This window comes from Marmota flaviventris, chromosome 3, assembly GCF_047511675.1.
Source record: "Marmota flaviventris isolate mMarFla1 chromosome 3, mMarFla1.hap1, whole genome shotgun sequence".
Lineage (NCBI taxonomy): Eukaryota > Metazoa > Chordata > Mammalia > Rodentia > Sciuridae > Marmota > Marmota flaviventris.
Window position 1 is genome coordinate 14,036,726 of NC_092500.1, and position 18,969 is coordinate 14,055,694.

General features: G+C 42.5%; 1 protein-coding gene across 2 annotated transcripts in view; it reads left to right on the top strand.

Annotated features, from left to right (window-relative positions):
• Syn3 (synapsin III) overlaps positions 1-18,969 on the top strand; it is a 388,585-nt gene that overhangs the window by 14,763 nt on the left and 354,853 nt on the right. For both annotated transcript variants that reach the window (XM_027940536.2, XM_027940623.2), the window contains exon 2: positions 13,881-13,938. In XM_027940536.2, the coding sequence (XP_027796337.1) occupies positions 13,881-13,938 (58 nt within the window). The remainder of the gene's footprint in view (positions 1-13,880; positions 13,939-18,969) is intronic.

Sequence of the window (18,969 nt, forward strand, 5' to 3'; positions counted from 1 at the left end):
CCCCCCCCCCCATCATAATCAGTGTTGATTTGTAAACATGTTACAATGACATACCAGTAGGTGGCAGTAGAGTATCTCAAGGAAGGGACGCTCTGTGGGCTCTGTGGACGTGAAGGTTTACATTATGCATTTACCCAGTCAACAGACATTTGGTCAGCATGTGCCTGTACCCCGCATGTTGTGCCTGATACTGGGCACACAGTAAGCACTGAATCAGTTTCTGTTTTCCAGAAGCTCACAGGTGTTTGGAGACAGGAGATGGCAAGGGATGTATAATTACACGGCTGAATGATAAGGGTTATGATGGCTGTGGGTTCAACATGCTGAAGAAGCTGAGCAGGATGCTCAGCCCAGCCAGCTGGGGCAGGAGAGGATACTGCCAAGGAAAACACCACTGTACCCAGGGGGATCTGGGCCACAAGAAAGAGGCCACAAGAAAGAAGACGTAGTATCCTAAGCTCATGCAAAGGCTCAGAGGTGTAAGAGTGGCAGAGTCATTCAGGGGATCACGGAAGTTGGGTATGTCTATGAAGCAGGCGCAGATCAGCTGATGGATGGGAGTGGGCTCTCTCATCCACAGGATCCAGATCAGGAAGAACCCTGGACCAAGTCCTGAAAATCCCAACGTACTCGGAGGTTATGAGGCGTTGAACTGGGGCTTCTCCATCTGGAACCTGGAGAGTGATCCCTGCCCATCACCTCCCAGGGCAGACATGAGGCTTAAATAGGAGGAGGATGTTAAGGGGCTCAAGTCCTTATATACAATGCCACCTATTCATATGTCATCATCCTTCACTCTTTGCACTTATGGGTCACGTCAAAGTGGAAAGAATCACAAATCTGTCTTATAGCTGGGGTCATATGGGGGCTGGGGTTGCTGCCTGTGTCATTGACTAGCTGTTTGACTTCAAGCTACAAAAAGGTTGTGTTTTGTAGCCTGGCATGGAGGGCGCATACCTGTAATCCCAGTGGCTCAGGAGGCTGAGGCGGGAGGATTGCAAGTTCAAACTCAGCAAGGCCCTAAGCAACTTAATGAGACCCTGTCTCAAAATAAAAAATAAAAAGGGCAAAGAAGGCTGGGGATATGGTCTTAGTGGCAAAGTATCCCTGGGTTCAATCCTTGGTACCAAAAAAAAAAAAAAAAAGATTGTGTTTTGTTTATTTGTGGCTCCTGTCTGCATGGACCTGGACCTATCTGCACTGACTAAGCTTTCAATAGTTCTTTATTGTTGGGAATTCTGCTTCAGGGCCTGGGTTACACACTTTGGAGCCAGGGACTATACGTGTGCCAGGGACTATTCTAATAAGTGTCTTATTCCATTAAATCCTCACAGTTACCCTGGAAGGTAGCTACTCTAATTATCCCAATTTCTCAGATGTAGAATCTGAGGCACATGACCAATTCCTTGGCCCATCCCCTAAGAGGTGGTCAAGGGACAACTGTTGGGGGGTGGGGAGATGAAACTTGGCCCTGTGGTCGGGGCCATTCACAGACTTGCACAGGAACCCTCAGTGGTACAGGACGAAAAGCAGGGAGGGAGAAAGATGGTGGAGGAACATGGGTAATGACTGAGAACTGGAGTTGGGGATCCCCGGGCCGCCATATTCTGGGTGGAACATCAGGGATCCTGAGTCTAAACTCTGAGTCTTTGAAGTCATTGTGAAGTTGTACTTGTGAAGGAAGAAGGGCATACATGTTTTATTTAAATGTTTGCTGGCTCTATTTTTCAATTTAAAATGTCAGGCATATGACACCTAGATCCCCATTTGCTGTTTTTTCCTCGGGTCCCACACATACTGGAGCTGGGCCTGTCCTGGTGTCTGGAATTGGCCGACACCACCATTTGTGGAGGATTTGTGATAAAACTCACAAACCGTGTGAAAAGTCTCCCTTTGTACGGGGCCGGCTGCACGCACATTTTATTGAAGAGCATCGCTGAGAGATAAAAAGCAAAATCTCGCTTTCAAGTCACACTCATAGTTCCTGTCCCAGGAAGGCCCAGCCTCAGTGACATCTCAACCCTTCAGCATTGTAAGGAAAAAGAGGCACCAATCTCAGAGCTGTCAATCAGTGAGTTCTGCAGTTGGGAAGAGATGGACGGTGCTGGCATTGACAGTGTGGAAAGAGGGGCTGAGGATCTGCAGAAAGGATTCTTTCACAAAGGGAAGGTTGAAAAGATGGTTGGCAACATCCATGTTCCAGGGGAAAGAATAGAAGACGAAACCAAGGAGAAGCCTCTTGAATGTGATGCGTACAGACTATTGATTAGAACCCAGTCACGTGGTCACACCTAGCTGGTGGGAAAGTTGGGGTATACAGTTTTATGTGCTAATCTGTAAACTCTTTTTCTATGGAGAAGGGGGGAATGTGTATTGGAGAGGAAAGAGTTGACTCTTTCCCTGCCTGAGGTCTAAGGAAGTGCCTAACACAGTGCCTGATGTCCCATGAGTGACTGAGAGCTAAGAGTTTCATTCTACCAACAATCAAAACAGAGAAAATGGAAGCTTTTGTTACTTTTGCTTTGGAATGTGGCAGGATACCTAACCCTATAAGCACTCTGTTTTAGTTAGTTTTTGTGTCACTGTGACCAAAATATCCAACTAGAGCAACTTAGAGAAGGGAAAGTTGATTTGGGGTTCATGGTCTCAGAGGTCTCAGCCCATAAATGGCCAACTCCATTGCTCTGGGTTCAAGGTGAGGTAGCCCAATATAATGGAAGGGCCTGGAATAAGGAAGCTTCTCAGCTTATGGAAAGGTCGGGAAGCAGAGTGATTGTAGGGAGAAGGGGCCACAGGGGAGCTGCACCCTTCCAGGGCAAAACCCCAGTGACCCTCCTTCTGCCATGTCCCACTTGCCTCCAGGTGCCCACCAGTCATTCAAACCAGGATGGACTGAGAAGGGCACAGCTCTCACAACCCAGTCACTGTACCTCTGACTACTTCCTGCATTAACAGGAGCTTTGGGGGGACACCTCCTAACAAACTATAACATTCCACTCTGGCTTTAAAAGCACGTGTCCACCTCACAATGCAAAATGTATTTTGTCCATCTCCAAGAGTCCCATAGTCTTAACAACATTAGCATTATCCAAAAGTTCAAGTCCAGAGTCTTCCCTGAGACTCACTTTTGGCTGGGAGCCCATGTAAAAATAAAAAATGAAACAACTTCCCAAGCCGCTCTACGCTATATCAAATACAGTGGCACGGGTTACACATTCCCATTCTGTTCTGTATGTCTGCATGGGCATAGGAAGAAGGGATTGGGTCAAAGCAAGACCAAAGACCAATTGGGTGAACATGAGTTTCTCTAGTTCCATGTTCAGCATCCAGAACACATGGCGGTGAGATGTGATCTCCAAAGTGCTCTGCAACCCTGCCCCATGGCCTTGGGGCTTACAGCCCATGTGCCCTCTCTCTTAGCCTGGCTCTCTGCAGTCAGCAGCTTTTCTTGGCAGAGGGTCCACAGTTCCTGGACTTTCCATTCCAGCTTTGGCTTTACCTTCACAGTTTCATGCATTGCCCTCTCAGGGGCAGCCCACAGGGATGAAGATCCTGCTATACTTTGGCTGGCCTCCAAGGCCTTCCTTTGAAATCTTGGTGGAGTCCTCCATGACCCCTTAATTGGAACAGCCTACATTCCTGCAGAATCAGCACCGTGTAGACGACGTCATGGTCTGTCCACTCATGCAGTACCCGGGCCTCCTGGAATCATAGGTGTAGTGGCCTCTGAGTGTCTGCATGACTGAGATAACATGTGCCGGCATGGTTATCTTCTCAAAGACATTTTCCAGTCTACATTCTTGAACCTACAGTGGGTGTGGTCTTGCCATTTCCTGAGACGTCCTCAAGCCATCTGTCTTAGTGTCACTGTGGAAAGCACTTAGCGTCTCTTTAGGGACTGTAACCTCTTCAAAAATCACAGCTTCCATGCAGTTTCTAGTCAAACTGCAAGTTGTTAAAATTCTTTAACTCTGCATTCTGCTCCTGATTCTCACAGTGAACCCAGTTAAAAGCTGCCAGCAATATTCATGTTACTGACTGAATACTGTGCTGCCTTGAATTTCCTCTGCCAGATTCATCGGTTTATCACTTTTAAATTCAGCCTCAATAAAGTCTTAAGACACGGGCAAAATATAGACAAGTTCTTTGCCAGAATATAATGTGAGCAGCCTCTGGACCAATTCACAAAGAGTCTTCATTTTTTTCTGAATTTTCGTGGGCCCAGTCTTCATTCCTATACCCTTTCTGGTCTCCCTAGCTCCCACCAGAATTCCATTAAATTCCATTTACAACATTCTAAATGTTTTCCCGCCTGCATCTGTAGACTTCTTAAATTTTCTTCTGCAAGCCAGCTCCAAATGCTCCTGAAACACATGGTCAAGCTGGCCACAGCAGTGACCCCCACTTCTTGCTACCAATGTGTTTTGTGAGCTTTTTCATCACTGTGACCAAAATACCCAGTAAGAACAACTTACAGGAGGTAAAGTTTATTTAGGGCTCGCAGGCTCAGGTGTTTCAATGTGTAGATGTCTGACTCCATTCCTCCAGCTCCAAGAAGGAAAGCTGCTGAGCTCACAGTGGGGTCAAGAAGCAGAGACTGTGAGGGAAGAAGGGGCCACAGGAAAGATGCACCCTTCCAGGGCATGCCCCCAGTGATCCATCTCCTCTGGTTACAGTGGAGATGGATGACCTACAATTATCATCAGGTCATTCAAACTAGGATGGACTGAGTAGGTCACGGCTCTCACAATCCAGTCACTGTACCTCTAAATGATTCCTGCATTAGCAGGAGTGCTTGGGAGACACCTCACATACAAACCATAACACACCCAAACTTTAGCTGCTAGTTTTTCAGGGTTGAGCAAAATTACAAATACAGAATTAGAATACCTGGATTCCAGTACCTTCAAGAAAGTATTAAGTCTCTCTGAGTTTTAGTTTTCTCATCTATAGAATAGAAATAAAAATGCCTACTTTTGGAGGTGGTGGTGAGCTTTAAATGGAAAAGGTTAAACATCTTTGAACTCATTTATTTATCCAACAGATATTCATTGAACTCCTACTGTGTGTTTAGCACTCTGGTGGGTTATGGAAATAGAATGATGAATCAGACAGGTATTTCCTGACCTTGAGGAGCCATATCATCATGTAATGGGACACGGGCATTTAACAGTTATTAATTCTTTTTAGGTATAGTTATAATATGCCATGTGAAGGAGAAAAGGAAATAGAGTATGAAAAAAATAATTCTTATCAGAAGAAATATAAATTATGGGTCAGGGCCAGGGTGCTTGTGGGAATAAATGGGCAAGTGGATGGATTTAAGAAATAAATAGAATCTAAAATCAATGAGGACAGGCAGGAAGAAAGAGGTCACAAGAATGATTTCTATGTTTCTACTTTGAGCAGTAGGTAGGTAGTAATGCCATTTACAGATAATAGGGGCAACAGAGGAACGTAGAAGAAAGTCAAATAAAGTGTCAGTGGGCAGATAAATGGATGAACAAACAGAATGAGACACATGGACAATTACAGGAATGGGTGAAGGAGGGATAGAGCAATACTTCATCCTTGATAAAGTGCATAAGGTACAATTTAAAGCAATGCTGCATCATTTCTTTATTTATTCCATATTTTATTGGTGCATCATAGTTGTACATAATGGTGGGATTTGCTGTTACATACTCATACATGCACACAATATAACAATATAATTTGGTCAATATCATTCCTGAGTATTTCCCCTTTCTCTTCCCTCCTCTCTCCTCCAGGTTCTTTTCTTCTACTCTATTTGTCTCCCTATTTTCATAAAATGAACCCTGCAAACATTTTTCCCCATTTTTCGTCCCTAGCTTCCACATATGAGAGAAAACATATGACCCTTGACTTTCTCTTATTTCCTTAATATAAGGTTCTCAAGTCCCATTCATTTTCCTGCAAATGACATTCTTCATTCTTCATTATGACTGAATGAAACTCCATTGTATGTTTGTGTGTGTGTGTGTGTGTGTGTGTGTGTACACACCACATTTTCTTTTTCCATTCATTCATTGATGAATACCTAGCCTGGTTCCATAGTTTAGCTATTGTGAATTACACTGCTATGAAAATGGGCATGCATGGCCCGATAGAATGATGACTTTCATTCTTCAGGGTAACTACTGAGGCTGGTACAGCTGGGTCATATGGTGGTTCCATGCCTAGTCTTTTGAAGAGCCTCCATACTGATTTCCATAGTGGTTGTGCTGATTTGCAATTCCACCAACAGTGTAAAAGTGTTTCTTTTTTTTCTGCATCCTCTCTAGCATTTATTATTGTTTGTATTCTTGATGGCTGCCATTCTGACTGGAGTGAGATGAAATCTCAGTGTATTTTTGATTTGCATTTACCCAATTATTAATGATGTTGAACATTTTTTTCATGTATGGGTTGGTCATTTGTATTTCTTCTGTCTAGTTTATTTGTCCATTTGTTAATTGGGTTATTTGGGGGGTTTTTTGATGGTAACTTTTTTGACTGCTTTATACATTCTAGATATTAATCTTATGTTGGAAAATTCTAGATATTAATCTTATGTTGGAAAAGTAGCTGACAAAGATTTTTTTCACGCGCTTGAGGTTCTCTCTTCATGCTCTTAATTATCCTGTTTACTGTGCAAAAGCTTTTTAATTTGTTGCCATCCCATTTATTAACTCTTGGCATAATTTCCTGAACTTCAGGGTCCTATTGAGAAAGCAGTTGCCTGTGTCTATATGTTGGAGTGTTGACCCTACAGTTTCTTCTAGGAGTTACATAGTTTCTAGTATATTTAATTCCTAAGTCTGATTCACTTTGAGTTGACTTTTGTGCAGGGTGAGAGATAAGGGTCTATTCTCCTTCTTTGACATGTAGATAACTGGTTTCCCCAGCACTCTTTGTTTAAAAGCCTGTCTTTTCTCCAATGTGTGTTTTTGGCACATTTGTCCAGTTGACTATATTGGGTGAGTTTTTCTCCATATTATTTCATGTACCACTGATCTATGTGTTGGTTTTTATACCAATACCATACAGTTTTTGTTACTGTATCTCCACAGTATTATTTGAACTCTGTAGTATAATTTGCTTAGAATTGCTCTTTTGGGCTTAGAATTTTTGGGCTATTCTGGGCCTTTTATTCTTCCAAATGAAATTTAGGACTTTGTTTTTTTCTACTTCTGTGAAGGATGTCATTGATATTTTGAGAGGGCTTGCTTTGAATCCATATATTGCTTTGGGGAGGATGGCCATTTTAACAATATGAATTCTGCCTATCCATGAACATGGGAGATCTTTCCATCTTCTGGGTCTTCTTCAATTTCTTTCTTCCATGTAGAGGTCTTTCAACTCCTGGGTTAGGTTTATTCCTAGGAATTTTTTAAAGGGGCCATTTTGATTGGGTTTGTTTTCCCAATTTCTTTCTTTTTTATTGGTATATAAGAAAGCTACAGGTTTTTGTATGTTGATTTTGCAATCTGCTACTTTGCTGAATTTGTTTATTCTCTCTAGCAATCTATTGGTGGAGTTTTTTGTATCTTTTATGTATTGGACCATATCATGTGAGAACAGGGATAATGTGACTTCTTCCTTTCTGATTTTTATCCCTTTTATTTCCTTTTCTTGCCCAATTGCTATGGTAAGAATTTCTAGTACTTATTGAATAGGAATGGTAAGAGTGGGTCTCCTTGTCTCTTTCCAGACTTTTAAGTTTTTCCACATTCACTATGATGTTGAATTTGGATTGTCATACATGAACTTTATAATGTTGAGGTAGGTTCCTTCTAAGCCTAATTTCTTCGGTGATTTTTTTTTTTAATCATGCATGGGTGCTGAATTTTGCCAAAGGCTTTCTGTGATTCTGTTGAAATGACTAAGTGATTTTTGTTCTTAATTATGTTTGTATGATGAATTAAATTTATTGACTTGTATATGTTAAGCCATCTTCACATCCCTAGGATGAATACAACTTGGTCATGATGAACAATCTTCTTAATATGTTTTTAATATGATTTGCTAATGTTTTATTAAGAATTCAACATCTAAGTTTGTCAGGGATATTGGTCTGTAGTTTTCTTTCCTTGATGTGTCCTTATCTGGTTTTGGTATGAGGGTGTTACTGGTTTCATAGAATAAATTTGGAAGTGTTCCATCCCTTTCTATTTTATGGAATAATTTGAGGAGCATTTGGCATTAGTTTTTCTTTAAAGGATTGGTGTAATTCAGCTGAGAATTCATCTGAGCCTTGGCTTTTCTTTGTTGGAAGGCTTTTTATTATGGTTTCTATTTCATTGCTTGTTATTGGTCTGTTTAGGTTTTCTATGTCCTCTTGGTTCACTTTTGGAAGGCCATATGTATCCAGAAATGCATCCATTTCTTCTAGATTTTCCAATTTTTTTGAGTATACATTTTCAAAATAGTCTCTAATTATTCTCCAGATTTCTGAAATATCTATGGTGATTTCTCCTTTTTCATCCCTATTTTTATTAACTTGAGTCTTCTCTCTTTTTCTTTAGGTTAGTTTGGCTAATAATTTATCAATCTTGTTTACCTTTTCAAAGAACCAACTCTTTCATTTCATTGATGCTTTGTATTTTTTTCTCAATTTCATTGATTTCAGCACTGATATTAATTAATACTTATTAATTGCTTCTACTGGTTTTTGGAAGTGTATTCTTTCCTTCTTTTTAAGGGTCTTAAGATATATTATCAGTTTGTATATTTTGGATCTTTCTGATTTTTTCATGTAGGCATTCATAGCTATAAACTTTCCTCTTAGAACCACCTTCATAGTGTTCCAGAAGTTCTGGTACCTTGTATCACTATTTTCATTTGATTCTAATAATTTTAAAATTTCTCTCCTGGTTTCTTCTATACCCATTCATCATTCAAAAGTACATTGTTCAATCTTAATGTGCTAATTTCTGTAGAATTTGGTGTTTTGTTTTTGGTTTTGTTCTGATTTCTAATATTTTTTTCCATTATGATCTGATAAAATGCAAGGAATTATATCAACTTTTTTTTGTATTTGCTAAGAATTGCTTTGTGGTTTATAATGTGGTCTGTTTTGGAGAAGGTTCCATAAGCTGCTTAAGAAGAATATAATGTGTATTTAAGCTGTTGTTGGATAAAATATTTAAGATATGTCTGCTAAGTACATTGGATTTACAATATTTTCAAGTTCAAAGAGTTTTTAATGAGTTTATGTCTGTAGACCTATATTAGTGAGAGAGGTATGTTGAAATCAGCCAGTATTATTGTACTGCAGTCTGAGTTTTTAATTCAAGTAGTGTCTGTTTCATGTAATTAGATACACTAACATCTGGGGCATAAATATTTACTGTAATTATATTTTATTGTTGGATTATTCCCTTTACTAGTATGAAATACCCTTTTATGTCTCTTCTGATTAATTTTGCTTTGAGCTCTGCTTTGTCTGATACAAGCATGAGTAGCTATGGGGTCTCCATTTATATTGTATATTAATTTCCATCCTTTCACTTATAGCCTGTGGCCGGTAAGATGAGTATCTTGCAAACAACATATAGTTGCATCTTTTTTAAAATTTCATTTTGTCAGTCTATGTCTTTTAATTGGAGAGTTGAGAGCACTTACATTTAATGTTTTTTATAGAGAGGTTTATTCACTCCCACCATTTTGCTTTATTTTTAATGTTTGATTTGGTCCTGTTTCTCATTTGCTTGGCTGTTCTTCAAATGAGATTGTTCATCTGTGAGCTCTGGGATCTGTTTTTAATTTCCTCTGTGTGGAATATTTCTTTAAATCTTTTCTATAGTGACTATTATAGCTTAGTAATCATGATTTTTTTTTTTAGTTTTTACTTATCTTGGGGGAGTTTATTTCTTCTTTAACACTGAAGGAAAAATTTGCTGAATGTAGCAATCTTAGTTGACAGTTATTTTCTTTCAGAGCTTAGAACACATCATTTCAAGCTCTCCTGGCTTTTACAGTTTATGCTGAGAAATCAAAAGCAATTCTGATTGGCTTGCCACTAAATGTGGCCTGATATTTTTCTCTTAAGCCTTTTAAAATTCTAACCTTGTTCCCTATGTTAGGCATTTTAATTATAATGTGTCATGAAGAGATTCTTGTTCAATCTTGTCTATTTGGGATTTTGAATGTGTTCTGCATCTGGATGTTCATCTCATTCTCAAGATTTGGAAATCATTCTGTTATTATTTTCCTAAAGAGGTTATCCATTCCATGAGTCTGCATCTCACAACCATCTTCAATTTCAATGATCCTTAAATTTGGTCCCTTAAAGTTTTCCAAGAGTTCTTATATATTCTCTTCAAGTATATATTAATACTGTCCAAATGTTCAGTGTTGGCCACTTTGTCTTCCATCTCTGAGAAACTGTCTTCAGCAGGGTCTGCTCTGTTAGAGTGACTTTTAACTGAACATTTTATTGGATTTATTGGGTCTTTCATTTCCAAGAAGTTTGCTTCTTTTTCAAATATATCTGTCTCCTTATTGAATTTTTCATTTGTTTCCAGTACTGACTTCCTTCGTTCGTTCAGTTGTTTTTCTGTTTCCTCTTGAATTTCATTGATCATTTTTATAATCATTCTTTTGAATTTTTTATATTTTATCCATTTCAGTATCTTTGGAGTTAGTTGCTGGTGAATTATGAACTTTAGAAAGCACTGTGTTCCCTTATTTTTTCATATTTCTTGGATTCCTATGTTGGGTTTCATGCGTCTGTTGGAAGAGATTTTTCTTCTCCTCTTACATGTAGGACTCTTTAGGGCACGACCTTCATTTGCCAGAGTAACCTAGAATGATCTAGAGTAAGACCCCTTGTAGGTATGGTATCCACGGCCTTTGTCTTAATTGTCTCTCTTTTTGCTGTAGGAGTGAATGTCCATATTCACCCGAGGGACCATCTCTAACTGTTCCTACTTGGGGCCAGGTTATTAGTTTGGATTTTTGCCTCTTCTATTCTTTGTATTAAAGTCCAGCTGAAGTTTCAGGTGGTTAATTTATGTATGGAGGGAGGTGTGCTGTCTTTTGGCTGGGATCAGTCCGGTCAAGGTGTCTACCCTGTGAGCTTGTAGTGTGCCTGTAGATTCCTCTTAGAAAAGTAGAAAACCAATAATAGCAACAACTGAAGCCAACAGTATACAGCATTGAAATAAATACCTGGTGCCTAGTAAGACATGCATAACACGAATCACCACAAAAACAGCAATGGCTGGGTCAGCAATTGCTGACAGCAAAAACAATAAATAACCATGAACTGGATGTGACATTAAAGTAAACAGCAGGTGTCAGCTGTGTCACCCACAGCACTGATAATTGCATCAACATTAATGGAGGGGGCAGGAGCTATCATTCTAAAAGACAGTGAAACCAAAGGGTTCTAAAAGATGGTAGAAATATAGTTCATTAGTAGAAAATAACAATAATATGATAAGGAGGTAGAAGAAAGCTCAGCATGCTCAAAATGTGAACAGAGAGAATGCAGAGTAGTTGCTGCACATGATGGAGGAGAAAAATAAGAAAACAAAGTAAAGCAAGAGAGAACGAGAGGAATGTGGCTGTTGGTGGGAGAAAAAAGGAGAGAAGAGAATCATTCAGACACAAACCAACACAAAAATAAGACAACCAAAATCCTAACTCTCAAAAGACATTGCAAGGAAATGCACCATAAAATATGGTAAAAAATGAGGAAACAAAGAAGCATGAGATTATACATATGCATATGTCCATGAAGCTATCCACACATCAAAAACACCAACAAAAAAATAAAAAATAAAAAGAAAGGAAAGATTCTTAATGAAAAATAGAAGAGTCGTCTTCACTGAGGTGGTCTAAACAGTCACTAAGAATAAGTGGTCACTTCCTAGGCCCAGCTGTCCTTCTTTCCATTTCTTCTTGGACTGTTAAGGGGGTGGGGTGGGAGGACTGGAGATTGTTGACCTCTTCCTTTATTTCTTTTCTTTTGTGTTGTTGTTGCTCACTGAGCTGCCAGCTCAAGTGGCCTAAAAGAAGCCCATTGAAATAGCTCTTATCTTCCCTTCTTATCAGTGTAAGGTAGGACGAAGTGGGAAGAGCCATGGATTGGCATGGTTCACACAGACCAGAGGGATGCGCTCGGGGTGGGGCTGTGGCACGGTTCTCTGAGGGGAATTCCGGTGGGGGGGGGGGGAGACTTAGAACTTCACTGCGTGGTACCTGCTCCAGAGAGATTAGATCCACACACCCGTGGGGCCAGCCTTGGCTGGGAGTCTGGATCTCAGGAGCCTCCGAAGAGTTCTGTTCCCAGGGTAAGGGAGGCCATTCTCCACATTCTGCTGCCCATGAAGACAACCTTCCCAGGATGAGTCCCTGAGTATGTTCACACCCGCCTCATCCATTCCCTGGCCCCCTTCATCTGGTCCATGAGCCACCAGACTCAAAGGCAAAGCTGTGCTCCCTTTTGTTTTTCTGATAGAGCCCCTGGATGTGATCTCCTCTGTGCCTGTTTCACTCACTTTCTGCTCTGTACACCCCGGGCCACGGGGTAGGCACCAGCCGGGACAGTATGGCAGGGCTTGCTGTGACCTCCTGCAGCAGCTTCAGCGAGGCCTCCTCAGATTGGCCCCCAGCTCAGCTCTGCACTTGCCAGTTGAGAAACACACAGCATTTTCCAAACACAGGTTCACTCTCCAGCCCTTGGATCAGCTAAGTGCAGGCTGCTAGTCTGTGGGCTTTTCTAGTCTATGGGCCTTTCTGGTCTGTGGGTTTGTCCGTGCGGCACCTGCCCAGTGTGTTCTCTCTGTGCGTTATCCTTCCCCGCGATGGTGACCGGCACCACTGCTGCCACCTCTGCCACAGCTGGATCGGCTCCAAGGTGCTCTTTCTTGTTCTTTATTGAAAGCACTCGGATTTCCGAGTCTCTAAGACACTCTGACTGCCCAGAGTTGAATTTCAGTGAATTCTCACTTTCACTTACATCACTGAGAAGCACAACTTCCACTACTTGAATCCCGAACCATGGAGCAGCTAGAAATGCAGCCTTCTTCTAATCTACAAGCTTGAACCCTGTGTCTGTAAATATTATCTCATTTAATTTTTAAGATAAACCTTAGAAATATGTTGCACGCCTATTAATATCTTTTTGGGGGGGAGGTCTTTATATGTTGTTTTTAGATATACTGACAATAGAGTGTATTTTGACATATTAAACATGGAGTATAACTCATTCTAATCAGGATCCTATTCTTGTGATTGTACATGTTTCATTCACCAGTGGTGTATTCATAATTAACATAGGAAAGTTATGTCTGATTGATTCTACTGTCTTACCTACTCTAATCTCCCATTTCCTTCATTCCCCTTTGTCTAATCCAGTGAACTTCTATTCTTCCTCCACCCCCTCACTGTGTGTTAGCATCTGCATGTCAGAGAGAACATTCAGCCTTTGGTTTTCCAGATCCATCCATTTGCCAGCAAAAGTCATAAAGTCATTCTTCTTTAAGGCTGAGTAATATTCCATTGTGTGTATATATACCACAATGTCTTCATCCATTTGTCGTTGAAGGGCACGTAGATTGGTTCCATAGTTTAGCTATTATGAAAAAAAAACACACCAAATAACCCAATCAATTAACAGCTTTCTTCCGCAAAGGATAAAACTGAGACCTAGGGAGGTCAAGTGGTTTGACAGCACCAGAATTCTGAGTCTTCCATCTTCCACCTGTTCTCTTTCCATCCACCACACATTGCCTCTAAATGATGGGGCAGTCATCAGTCAAGAGGGGCGGTGAGAGGGAAGGCGCAGGCACTTCTTGGGTAAGGCCTTTGGGAGGAAGCAGTAGAGCAGTCTGCATCCTTACTCAGTCGACTTCTTCCTCTCCTTGCAGGTCCAAGTATTTCCATGGCAAGAGGCTGAATGGAGAGATTGAGATCCGAGTGGAACAGGTAGGTGGGAGTGGACTCCTGAGCTCTACCACCCTGCCCTTTTCTAAGCTGGGATCCTTCCCAGGAGGAAGCTTGATTCCATCTATTGCAGCCAAAATGAACTATGATTGCCAGAAACAGTCCTGCTTACACCTGGGAGTCTCATTAAATCCCAGAATTATTTGGTCCAGCAACTTCCAACTTTTTTGTTTTAGCAGCACAACTTTTCTTCAAAGGAAATACAAAGTAGGAGCTCATTCTACAAATAGAGGCAAGTTGAGCTGTTCTGATGTTCATGGGCATAGAGACCCCCAAAGTATTTCTATCTCATCTCTACCCCCAACCTGTTCCCTGTGGTCCTGGAGACATCTCCTTAGAACCACTTGGATCGGGAGTATAGTTTGGGAGGGCGACGTGTTTGAATCCTGGCGCCCTCGCTTTCCAGGTTTGAACCGATGACTTCATCTCTCTGTGCCTCAATGTTTTAAATTGTTGTTGGGACTTAATTACTTAAAACCTTGAGAAAGAACAGAATTGAGAATACTAGCTCTTATTGTGGCCAGTTATCAATATCCAGCCACCCCCCTTTTTTTCTGGGGATGGGTACTGGGGGTTGAACTCAGGGGCACTCGACCACTGAGCCACATCCCCAGCCCTATTTTGTATTTTATTTAGAGACAGGGTCTCACTGAGTTGCTTAGCGCCTCACTTTTGCTGAGGCTGGCTTTGAACTAGCGATCCTCTTGCCTCAGAGGCTAGTATTACAGATGTGTGCCACTGCGCCCCGCCAGGTCCCTTGTTTTATGTGGAAAATAAAAACCACACGTGTGCTCAAGGGTGCATTGGAAATCAGTGGCAGAATCAGGACTAGAAGGTGCTGGTCCCTTTAGTCCAGATGAGGGGTTCCTCCCACTCATCAAGTGAGCACCTCCTTGCTGCGAGCACTCTGCTGGCCTTAGGAGAGCACATTGGAGCCCGGACTCTGGAGGCATCCTCTGGGTCTGAATCCCAATGCCACACCTAACCAGCTGGTGGCATTGATGCTGCAGCACAGAAGCTCTCTCCAGCCCTTCACCTGAACTCTTGGGGTGATAACCGCATATACCTATGTTCATGGGGTTGCAGGGAGTGAGTTAGTGCATAAAGAGAGCTAGGAGAGTGCCTGGTATACACTGGCACTTCATAAATGCTCCTCTTCCCCCTCCTCCTTCTTCCTCCTCTTCATCATCATCAAAGGCAAACGGTAAGTAAGAGAGATAAGGCACCTGGTATAAAATTATTTCGGAGAAGCACAATTCTTAAAAACTGGGGCAAGGGGTCATGACTTTTTCTCTCCCTGCACTTTTGGAGCTTTGTGTGGCAGAGGGAGAGAAAGGGCCCTCTGAGCATCAAATTGAATTGGCTTCGTCGCAAAGCACCTACGGTTTGAATTTCAATGTGATCCTGTGGCTTTCAAGTGGATCCAATGTCTGCTGCTTTTCCTTCATGGTAAAAAAAAAAAAAAAAAAAAAAAAAAAAGTTTATTTTTGTTCATTTTGCAAATATTTGTCGAGTGTCTACTGTGCTAGCTGCTCATGTAGGGTATGAGGATCAAATCAGGGACCCAGTCCCAAAAAAGCTTGCGGTCTAGGAAGGGAGGTGCGGTGAGTCTTGACAGAGCTTCAGCACAGAAGGTCAGGGCAGGGAGCCCAGGCTTGGTGCCCTGGGCAGCAGAGGCCACTACCAATGGAGGGAGCCAGGCCTCCAGCAGGGAGAGCTATGGAGATGCCCTGGAGAATGGATGGAACCTCAACGAGTGGAGATGGCCGCGGGGAGACCAGGTGAGATGGAGGCAGGGCGAGCAAAGGAGACCTAAGTACAGGGTGCCGAGGGGTGGGCACCCAGCTGGCTGACTCCTAAAGAGGACGCACTGTCTTCCCCTCGCCTGACTTGCTCCTCCTCCCTAATTCCCTCTTTCGGTGAAGAGTGCCACTGGCTACCTTCCACCTTAGCCAGAAACCTGCACAGTCTCCTGGGTGCCCCCCTCTTCCTCCACCTCTACACCCTTTCACTCGCCAGAGCCTGCTGACTCTGCCTCCATCATTCCCTAGAGCATCTCCCCGCCTCCACCCAGGGCCTTGCCCATGCTAGGCAAGCACTCTGCCCCTGAGCTGCGTCCCCACACCCTCATCTGAGCTTCTTAATCCACAGCCTCATAAATCCACTTTCCACCCATCTCTGAGTTATTTTTCATACAAAGGCTAGAGTGACCTTTCTAAAAAAAAAAAAATGTTCTCTAAGTGTTAAAGTCCTTTGCCCAAAGACTCCTTTTCCCATCCCTATCTAAACCAGGTAGCCTGGTGACTCCTTTGCATAACACCTCAGCTTTTCCTTCCTGGCTCTTACCTGAGTTTTGTACTAAGTGTCCAGGGTGGATCGTTTGCATGAGGCTAGGGAGCTTGGCTGTCTGGATCCCACTCTGTGAGTGGCACAGGGCCTGGCACAGATGAGAGTTAAGGGAAATACTTGCAGAATGAATAACTGATAGATTCCACAGATTCCAGGCTGCTCCTCGGTTTCCAAAAGCGATAAATCACCGCGCCTTAATCTTCCCTCAAAAATCTGAGGTTTCCGTAAACCATCTGGTACATGCTCAGTGGCCAGCTGAGCTGGCCCTGTCTCATCCCCTTGTGGCAACCCCAGGTGGGTGTCTTAATATCTCCCTTTCGTCTCAGCTCTGCCTTTGGCCCAACTTGTAGGTAGAAAATCTTTAAGCAGGGGCATCAGAGGGGATTGTCATGAGAATAACTCACCCAGGGGCCCTGGGGACAGACGCACAGCTGGTCTTTGAGGGCTAAAATCAGGCTGGGAAACCTTGGCTAATTGAGTTATCCTCATTTCCGGCCATGCCTCTCCATGGAAGCCAGAAGGTAAATCAGCCAGGAAACCAATTAGCAGGTCATTTGGTCATTTTTCCTCTGGAAGATATATTTTCCCAAGCCCATCTTGGAGCCTGAGTCTCTTCTCTTTGCCCATCTGGATCAATGGGTGGGTCACATAAGTGACCTCTCAGGAATCTCACAGGCATCCTCTAGCATTCGGGAAAAGGTTTAGGACGGAAGCCACTATTTAGTCTAAGCTGGCCTTGAATTTCGGGAGCTTGTCTCTCAACCAAGGGCCAAATTAACCAGATAATTGCACTGTCTGGGGTTTGCTGGACAGAACGAAAGAGTTAGTTGTGGTTGGCCTAGAAGGAAGCCTCCACCCTTCTCTCCACCTTCTTCCCCTCATTTTAAAAGCTGCGGGGCCTGGCTCTCACAGAGCCAGGAATCAAGATGCCCTGGGGAGGCCCACAGGGGTCAGTGCATCCATTTGCATTCCATTACCCAGAATGCCCTGCTGCCTCTGTGGGGTCCTCACAGCAGGGTCCGAGGAGAACCTGAGAACATCAGGCCAGGGTGGCTGGCATGTCCAGCTCTCCTCTGTTTATATTTGAAGCAGAGGTTTTTCTTCCCACAGGCGCAAGTCACCCCTCTGTGGGACTTGGAAATGAGACTGATGAATGGATTAACATTAAGTAGACTTGCAGTCTGAGAGGTCAGACCCTCCAATAAAACAAAAGCATTTGAAATTCCCATGTTTGGCCTTTCCTCAGTGTTCATAGAGGTACCAAAGCAGAAGGAAGAGTCACACCTTGCTCCAGCAGGTAAGAAAGGCAAGAGGAGGAGGCTGGCCAGCCACAGAGTTACATGGGAATACCTCGCTCTCCCTTGGAGTCTTTATTCTTGTGTGGTGTTGGAGTTGGGGTGAAGATAGGTATAGATCAGTGTGGATTCCAGCGAAAGCTGTTGGACACCTCTTTCTTCTGCTCTTCCCATATTTCCTCAACATAAATATCTTCTGAAAGTAAAGATGAGATTTTTTCCCTTAAAAAATGTAAATACTTTGGACTCTGAACAGATAGAGAATCTCTTCTCCAAAATACTTGAGACCAGAAGTGTTTCAGTTTTTTTTTTTGTTGTTGTTGTTTTGCTTTTCAGGTTTTACAATACTTCTTGGGATGGGACCCAAATCTAAACGTGAAATTCATTTGTTTCATGTACACCCTCATGCACATAGACTGAAGGAAATGTCATACAATATTGTCAGTGCAACTCCATCTTGACTGCATCCTATCACATGAGGTCAAAGGCGGAATTTTCCGCTGGTGGTAACACATTCATGCTCATAATATGTCCGATTCTGGAGCATTTGGGGTTTTGGATTTTCAGATTGGGGGAGCTCGACCTGTTTTCCTATTTCTTCATACCAATTTCAGCCTTCAATGCCTAATTCTTTCTGGGACAACCTTTCTTGGACTAGATCTTAACTGTAGACATTGACTATGACGACCATGTGATATTTCAAGAAATGGTTATCAGCAAGATGAAGTAATGGTGGTTGGCTGTCAATTCAGTTTTGTGAGTTGGTAACAGGTTGAACATTCCCCTTCGTGGGGAATGATTACTTGATACAAAAGCACCTTGAATAATCTAATGGCTCTGTTTCTGTACTCCTTCTTTTTTGGGGTGGAGGGGGTACTGGGGATTGAACTCGGGGACACTCAACTACTGAGCTACATCCCCAACTCTATTTTGTATTTTATTTAGAGACAGAGTCTCACTGATTTGCTTAGTGCCTCACCGTTGCTGAGGCTGGCTTTGAGCTCATGATCCCCCTGCCTCAGCCTCCTGAGCTGCTGGGATGATAGACGTGCACCACCATGCCCAGTTTGCACTCCTTCTTAATCATAATTTACCAATTACATTTGCTGATGAGTTGAAGCAGAATAGGAGAGAGAATGTGCCAGATTACATCTGGTATGATCAAATTGCATAGGAATACAATACCAGGTCCCATTCTAAAACTCAGCTGCAAAAGACCAGTCTTGAAGAGACTCAACATATTAAAATCACATGAGAAGAAGAAAAAAAAAAAAAAGACCTAAGACTTAAGTTGAACACAGCCTAATATTTGTGGGAGGGGATATGGCATGAAGGTTAAGAGTATGACTTCAGAGTAAGACAGACTGGA